The sequence below is a fragment of the Galeopterus variegatus genome, unplaced genomic scaffold (assembly GCF_000696425.1).
Source record: "Galeopterus variegatus unplaced genomic scaffold, G_variegatus-3.0.2 Scaffold2512, whole genome shotgun sequence".
Taxonomy (NCBI): Eukaryota; Metazoa; Chordata; class Mammalia; order Dermoptera; family Cynocephalidae; genus Galeopterus; species Galeopterus variegatus.
The window spans coordinates 82,189-91,405 of record NW_007728623.1 but is presented as its reverse complement, the minus strand read 5'-3'; the positions used below and the strand labels follow the sequence as shown (position 1 = coordinate 91,405).

Below are 9,217 nucleotides of genomic sequence, written 5' to 3'. Positions count from 1 at the left end.
AGTCACAGTGGATAAAAATTAGAAATCAGTAATAAACAGAATTCTGAAAACTGTACAAACTCATGGAAATTGAACAACATTCTACTTAATGACATGTGGGTCCAAGAAGAAATTAATCAGGAAATCAAAAAATTTCTTGAAGGGCCGGCCCGGGGCTCACTTGCGAGAGTGAGATGCTGATAACACCAAGGCCACGGGTTCGGATCCTATATAGGGATGGCCAGTTCGCTCACTGGTTGAGCGTGGTGCTGACAACACTAAGTCAAGGGTTAAGATCCCCTTACCCGTCATCTTTTAAGAAAAAAAAAAAAATTTTCTTGAAACTAATGAAAATAATGACACATCATACCAAAACTTGTGGGATACTGCAAAAGCAGTTTTAAGGGGGAAATTTATTGCATTAAATGCTTACTTCAGAAGAATGGAAAGATGGCAAATAAATAACCTAACACTTCACCTTAAAGATCTAGAAAAATAAGAACAATCCAAACCTAAAGTTAATAGAAAGAAATAATTAAGATCAGAGCAGAACTAAATGAAACAGAAATACAAAAAATAATACAAAAGATCAATGAAACAAAAAGTTCGTTCTTTAAAAAGATTAATAAAATCGACAAACCTTTAGCAAGACTTACTAAGAAGACAGAAGACCCAAATAACAAAAATTAGAAACGAAAAAGGTGATATGACAACTGACACCTCAGAAATACAAGGAATCTTTAGAGACTACTATAAACATCTATATGCCAACAAATGTGAAAATCTGGAGGAAATGGATAAATCTCTGGATACATACATATTACCAAAACTGAGCCAAAAAGATATGGAAAATCTGAACAGACCAATAACAATAAAAGAGATTGAAGCTGTTATCAAAACGCTCCCAACAAAGAAAAGCCCAGGACCGGATGGGTTCACTGCAGAGTTCTACCAAATCTTCAAAGAGGAACTGATACCAATTCTCTACAAACTGTTCCAAAAGACTGAAACAGAGGCCATTCTCCCAAACTCACTCTATGAGGCAAATATCACCCTGATACCAAAACTAGACAAAGATGCATCAAAAACAGAAAACTACAGGCCAATATCCTTGATGAATATAGATGCAAAAATCCTCAATAAAATACTAGCTAACAGAATACAGCAACACATACACAAAATTATACACCATGATCAAGTGGGATTCATCACAGGGATGCAAGGTTGGTTCAACATATGCAAATCAATAAATGTGATATACCATGTTAATAAAAGCAAAGACAAAAACCACATGATCATCTCTAGTGATGTTGAAAAAGCATTTGACAAAATTCAACATCCTTTCATGATAAAGACTCTCCACAAGCTAGGCATAGACGGAAACTATCTCAACATAATTAAAGCCATATACGATAAGCCCACTGTCAATATCATCCTGAACAGGAAAGTACAGGAACTAGACAAGGATGCCCACTCTCACGACTCCTATTCAACATAGTGTTGGAAGTACTAGCCAGAGCAATCAGAGAAGAGAAGGAAATAAAAGGGCACCCAGATTGGAAATGATAAAGTCAAGCTGTACTTTTTTGTAGATGATATGATCCTATATATCGAACAGCCTAAAGCTTCTATAAAAAAAACTCCTAGAATTGATAAACAATTTCAGTAAAGTTGCAGGGTACAAAATCAACACACAAAAATCAGTAGTATTTCTATACTCCACCAGTGAACATGAAGAAAAAGAAATCAAGAAAGCTAGCCCATTTACAATAGCCACAAAAAAAAAATAAAATAGGAATAAAGCTGACCAAGGATGTGAAAAATCTCTATGAAGAGAACTACACTGTTGAGAGAAATTAAAAAGGACACAAGAAGATGGAAAGATATCCCATGCTCTTGGATTGGAAGAATTCACATTGTGAAAATGTCCATATTATGCAAAGTGATCTACAAATTCAATGCAATCCCCATCAAAATTCCAATGACATTTTTCTCTGAGATGGAAAAAGCTACCCGGACATTTATATAGAACAACAAAAGACCACACATAGCCAAAGCAATCCTGAGCAAAAAAATAAAGCTGGTAGCATAACACTACCTGACTTTAAACTATATTACAAAGCTATAATAACCAAAACAGCATGGTACTGGCATAAAAACAGTCACATGGATCAACTGAACAGAATAAAGAACCCAGAAATTAACCCATATGCCTACAGCCATCTGATCTTTGACAAAGGCAGCAAGTTTACATACCGGGGAAGAAAATGCCTTTTCAATGAATGATGCTGGGAAAACTGGATAATCATATGTAGGAGAATGAAACTAGACGTGTATCTTTCACCATATACCAAAATCAACTCAAAATGGATTAAAGAAATTAAATATACACCCTGAAACAATAAAACTCCCTAAAGAAAACATAGGGGAAACACTCCAGGAAATAGGAGTGGGTACAGAATTCATGAAAAGGACCCAAGAAGCACAGGCAACTAAAGGTAAAATAAATAAATGGGATTATATCAAATCAAAAAGCTTCTGCACAGCAAAAGAAACAATCAAGAATAAAAAAACAACCAACAGAGTGGGAGAAAATATCTGCTAAATATACATCTGACAAAGGATTAATATCCAGAATATACAAGGAACTCAAACAACTTTACAACAAAAAAAACAAATAACCCATTTAAAAAATGGGCAAAAGAGCTGAACAGACATTTCTCAAAGGAAGATATATGAATGGCCAACAGACACATGAAAAAGTGCTCAATATCACTCAACATCCAGGAAATACAAATCAAACCACACTGAGATACCATCTCACTCCAGTTAGGATAGCTAACATCCAAAAGACTGAGAATGATAAGTGCTGGAGAGGCTGCAGAGAAAAAGGAACTCTCATCCACTGTTGGTGGGGCTGCAAAATGGTGCAGCCTTTATGGAAAATGATATGGACGTTCCTCAAACAATTACAGATAGATCTACCATATGACCCAGTGATCCCACTGCTGGGAATATACCCACAAGAATGGAAATCTCATGCCAAAGGATACCTGTACTCCAATGTTTATTGAAGCTCTATCTACAATAGCCAAGAGCTGGAACCAGCCCAAATGTCCATCATCTGATGAGTGGATAGGGAAAGTGTGGTACATCTACACAGAGGAATACTACTCTGCTATAAAAAAGAATGAAATACTAAAATTAGCAACAACATGGATGGACTTGGAGAAAATTATATTAAATGGAACAAGTCAGGCACAGAAAGAAAAATACCACATGTTCTCACTTACTTGTGGAAGCTAAAAATTAATAAATAAATAAACACAAAAACAAAGGGTGGGGGGAAGAAGACAGAATAACCACAAAAATTCCTTGAGCTATTTAAGCCAAGTGCACAGATACGATGTGGGGGCGGGGTAGAGAGGAATGGTAAAGGGGCATGAAAATCAAGTACAATGTATTTTGAGAAGTTAAATAAAATAAAATTAAATTAAAAAAAAGTATCTACTGAAAAATTTCAACATTTGATTGAATTAAAAAATAACTGTACCAGAACAATTATTGAAAATAAGTGTTAATTATTGAAAATAAGTGTTAGACTTTGGATTTAAGGTTTTTATAAATTATGGAAAATTAACTTTTGAAGTTTATACCTACCCTATAACCTAAATAAAATTAAAAATGCTCAGTGGAATAAAAGTTGTGCCCTATTATAAATAGGGGAAATATTTGATAGATACAGTTCTAATCCAACATCACAAAATCAACTGCTAAGGAAAGAAAGCCTAACAAGGAAGAATTAAAACTACTCTACACAGTACTCATGTAACGCTTTTACTCTGCCTATGGTAAAAGGCCACAACTGCCCTTTTTGCATCCACTACCTTCCACACTGACTCTGGGCTTAGCCCCATGACTTGCTTTGGCTACGGGGACAATAATAAAATTAAGGTGAGCAGAAATGAAAAGTGCCTGCGTATTGGGACTTGCCCTCTCTTGCTGTTCTTGGAAACCCTGAGACCATCATGAGGTGACTGAGCCAGGGTTAGTCTGCTGGATGATGTGCTACACATGGCTTTCTCAGTACTTCTGCCTCTGCCAACAGCCGGATGTGAGTGATGTTGGCCATAAAACTGAGTGAACCAGCTGTACCGTGTGGAGCAGAGAAAGTTGTCTCAGCTGATCCCAGCCTAAACTCCAGACTCACTGAATTGTAAATAATTAAAATAGATTTGGGGGTGGTTTGTTACAGAGTAAAAGATACCAGGTACGGTGCACAAAACCAGTATACTCTCTTCATACCAGTTATGAATGCAATCTTTACTGTTACACATTAGAGTATTGTTTTTCAAAGTCTGGGTCATAATCCATTAGTGAGTGATAAAATCAATGAAGTATGTTATAATCAACAATTCTTTAAAAATGAAATAGTACAGAATACATCACATGTAAAATGGGTATGATTTCATTATAACAAAAAAAGTGTCTTTGTATACAGAGATTCACAAACATACACATGTACTTATAGGTATTCCAGGAAGGAATGCAAACTATATTTCTTACTATGTATGGGCTATGGTTAAAAACCTGAAAACTACTGCCTCAGAATATGGACAACTTTAGAAGGTATAAAGTTGCATACCTTTCTTTGCTAATCATTGTGAGGAAATTACCTACTATGAACATTAACTGAATATGAAAATCTATGTTAAGGCACCAAAAATCAATTTTACAAATTCCAAAATTTTAAAAGATTAAAAATATATCCAGTAAGATTGAAAATATTTTTATGCATAATGAATAAGAAGATAACATGCATCAATAGAAACAATTTTAACTAATACATGATTTGCAGTCAATATATATCATATACTAAGAAGTTAGTTTTTTTCACTCACCTATTACCATATTCAAAATATCATCATTCTCATCTACTAAAGGGTCCATGCAAACCATGTCCAGCAGTTCCATTAGCTGCTTTTGAAGAGAATAGGCCTCCTTGAAAAGAGCTTGGAGAAGGTCTGAAACTACGTGTAAATGCCCAGAATACACAGATTCACTATTCTGATCACAAATAAAAACGAGAAAAAGCAAATCATAAAAAGTTCAACAGCCAAATTTACTTTAACTCATATTATTAGAGATCATAAATTTAATACTTTTTACTGAATCATATTCATTCACTAAACAAATGTTTAGTGAACATCCTTTATATATAGAGAGAGAGATAAGCATATATAAAATGTGATTTCTGACTTCCATGATCTTGTAAATATAAAACTAGAAAGGAGACAACATTAGGTCAGCTGCATGACATCTCAGCATCTTATCTCCAAAGAGAAGTATTTATTAACTAGCAATTTTTCATTCACCCAACAAATAGAAATATCAAAACTGCTTGTGCTCCACAAATTCTAGGCCAGTTTTTGGACCTTAATGATGCCTCAGGAATGTAGATTCCTGAGGGATTAAATAAGGGTTAACTTCCCTTTATAAAGGGACGTTCAGACACCTAATCATTAAGGTAATTGATCACTGATCCACCAATGCCATATGACAGAATGACTCTAGGATCTCTGTGACAACACAAATCCTATCACTTCTTTATAGAGGGGAAATAGGATAAAAAAAAAAAAAAAAACCTCAAAAGCCCGCTTTTTATGATTTCCTTTAACCACTTACTTTGAAACAATTATTTACATACATGCTCTTTGTTGCATGCAAAAGTGTATTTCAAGAATATAGGCTAAAATGTAAATCTTATGTACAAACACTATTTTACTCAGCCCCTGTGCCTACTGATTCCAAACCATTTAAAGTATACTTATACCTATTACTTACCTTACAATGTAAAAATGTACTTTTGATTACATGAAGGACTGAGGAGGGGAGACTATGAATATTTTCTAGAATGATGGATTCCTGTGTGGCACAGACATGCTGAACACATCCTGTAAGAGCTCCTAAAAGCTGCACCATTGTCTGGAAATAAGGAAAGAAGTTTCATTCAAAATATATTTTTTGTGTACTGAAAAAGTAGTAGACAATATGCTGGGTGCTAGGGATATAGCAGTAAACAAAACAGACACTCTGTTCCTCTTTTCACAGAACTTCAGTCTATCAGAACTACAAATATTGGAACAACTGTCTAGCCATTTGGAACCCTAACTCAAACTTCAAAGCACATGGCAAGTGTTCTACACATATGCCTTGAAATTACAGGTAGGGCGCACTATCTTTTTTTTTTTTTCCTTTTTGTCTTTTTTCGTGACCGGTAACGGGATCGCAACCCACGGTGTCACGCCCGTACCGCGTCCGGCAACGGGATCGCAACCCTCGGTGTCGCACCCGCACCGCGCTCAACCAGTGAGTGGACTGGTCTCTATATGGGATCCGAACCCTCGGCGGGAGCGCCACCGCACTCCCAAGCGCCGCACTCTACCGAGTGTGCCACCAGGCCGGCCCAGGGCGCACTATCTTGATGACTTGTCTTCTTGTAAGAGTTTAGATATTTACTCAGCATGAAATTGTATAAAAAATTCTGAATTCATGTTTCTGTATTCTTATCTTTAATTCTATAAATTTAATTCCATCATTGGGCCATCACATAAAGAATACATGGCTAATCAATATCAGTATAAAAATCCTCACATTCTTTAAGCTCCCCCTCTCTCTGCCCCTTTCTAAAACACTTGACTTACTTCTAAAATATTCCTTAGAGTGGTCTGGATTTCTAAATTTTGGCTTGATAGTCCTCTGGCTTGACTGGTTAATTCATACATCATGTCATCAAACAATTTCACGGTCTGTTTAAATAAATCAGGTTATAAACAAGAGAAATCGCTAGAAAAGGAAAGACATATCCTTAAAGAAAAAAACAATAGGATGGTTTGATTTTGCATTAGTAACACCCATGGGGTATTGTCTAGCTTAACAATTGCACTTAGTTAAGTAAAAGATTAAAAGATATATAGAAAAAGTATTTCTGCAATACAGTCCCTAAAAAAACCCTTCAAACAGAATTGACTTATTTTCCATTCCTATGGTTTAAATTTATTTAATAACATCAATAAAAAAAAAATCACTCAAAATTCATTTTTGGGGGATGCAACCAATGTAAGTACTATTATTTGCACAATAAAAGATGACTGTCTTGACCAGTCAACATTCATGTGGGCATTTACAAGGGTATTTTCTGGTAGTGGTAATAAATTTGTACTGAATCACATATTTGCTATTCATTTATATTCTAACCAGTTCCCCTTTTAGACTGATTAAAGACAGCCTTCCTGGATTTAGCTTTTTGTCTGTGAAAAGTTAGCCAGTCTAAGATCTAAATTTTTGGAACTTTCTAAACAATTTAAATAGCCTAAACATTACAAGAATAACAACACAGTGTAGTTAAAGAGGATATTGTTCCCTATAGGCCCGTTTATACTCAACATCCCTGTTTTCATCTATACAATAGCTAAACCTTTTTCTGGTGGTGAAGAATAAATTTTCAGAAACTTTTCAGATAGAGAATAATCCAATGACTGTGAGTAAAAGAAATTCTGATGATTATCTGCTGAAAAGCTAACCACAGAAATCCATTCCAGTAATAGATAAGTTATCACAAATAAGTCTGTTTCATTTTGGCACCAAAGCACCTTTAGTTCCCTCAAATAAAAAAAAAGACTTTTTCAGAGAAAAAGTATACCATATATATCTAAAAAGTAATAATGTAGTCTATGAATTTAATGTTTTTTCTTACTTGATTTTAACAATATTTCAGCTTTTTCTATTCTAAGATTTCTTTAAGAAACTTGGGCTCCAATTTTTCCAGACACTGAAACTTAACTATTATTAATAAACACTACAGAGAAGAAAAAAACAAAGGGCCTTAGCTAACTTCATCATCCACCCCAAATTTTCATTTAATAGCTTTAAAATAAGAGTGTTTAAAATTAAATACAAATAATTTAAATTCTATTAGTAAAGGATCCATACAATCTGAAAATATAATAGTTTTTAATCATCTAATTATCATACTAACACCATCGTATTCTCACGAGATCTATTTTTTACTACTTATTTGTATTTCAAATATGTTTGATATATTTAAAAAACAGAACCACAACTAAAGATAAATTATCTAAAACTGAGACTAGATTTTTCAACTTTTATAAACATGTAGATTTGAATAATAAAAGTACTATACCTTTGGTAACACTGGTGAAAAGAAAGTCTGTTCCAATGTCAGGTGGTTCATATGAGGTAAAAACATTTCTACAATAATTTTCAAAATTTCTATAAGGTAAATAGTAACATATTATGTAAAAATATTAAATCACATCAGTCAACAAAGGTCATTGCTCTTTACCAAATACAATATGTACCAATCTAAAGCTTTGTACAGTTTCAAAATGCCATATTCCGTGTAGAGAAAATATTAAGTATCCAATAGCAAAAAGTATCTATAATAGAAAGAAGAAGAAAGAAGAGAGATGAAAGAAAAGAGAAGGCAGAGAGAAGATGATCATGATGAAGAAGGAAACAACATATATAACCAATTGAGGACCAACTAAATGGATGTGGTACTACTGAATAGGACCTGCTACCATTAAAATGACATTTAATTTTATTTATTTACTTATTTTTCTTAAAAGATGACTGGTAAGGGGATCCTAACCCTTGACTTGGTGTTATCAGCACCACACTCTCCCAAGTGAGCCACAGGCCGGCCCAAAATGACATTTTAAAATATGAAAAATGTTCACAATACTTTAAGGTTAAATAGTTTCCAAAATAGTATAATCCCAATCTTAATATATATAAACATGTACATATAAAGAATGATAAGCTGGCAGGAAAGCATAGAAATGAGATGAGACTATTCTCATCAAACTCTTAATCATGTCAGATTAATGGATGTCTTATAATCTTTTCTGGTTTTCTGCATGTTTCAAATTTTCTACAATAAAAATAAGTAATTTTGTACTCAAAACAAAAAATAATTGTTACTTAAAAAAATTAGACCCTACCAGGCAACACAGATTTAAATTATAAACAAATATTCCATAACCAAGTGAAATGTAAATAGAATAAGCTAACTCAAAATTTGAGTAAAGTGAGCAATCTACAGTCTTAAGGCTGTACCTCCTCTCCTAAGAGTAAATCTAATCAAGATAGAAAAAGACAGATGAAGGGGCTGGCCCGGTGGCGCACTGCTACAGTGCGCCACTTGGGAGCACGG

At 34.2% G+C, this 9,217-nt stretch overlaps 1 protein-coding gene across 2 annotated transcripts in view; it reads right to left on the bottom strand.

The window, feature by feature from the left end:
* LOC103598129 (chromosome unknown open reading frame, human C1orf112) overlaps positions 1-9,217 on the bottom strand; it is a 48,606-nt gene that overhangs the window by 36,171 nt on the left and 3,218 nt on the right. For both annotated transcript variants that reach the window (XR_551172.1, XM_008582069.1), the window contains exons 3-6: positions 8,183-8,271; positions 6,684-6,788; positions 5,824-5,964; positions 4,881-5,046 (exon numbers count right to left, since the gene is read on the bottom strand). Coding sequence is in view for 1 of the 2 variants with exons in the window: in XM_008582069.1 (XP_008580291.1) it covers positions 4,881-5,046; positions 5,824-5,964; positions 6,684-6,788; positions 8,183-8,271 (501 nt within the window). In the remaining variant the exon portion in view is untranslated. The remainder of the gene's footprint in view (positions 1-4,880; positions 5,047-5,823; positions 5,965-6,683; positions 6,789-8,182; positions 8,272-9,217) is intronic.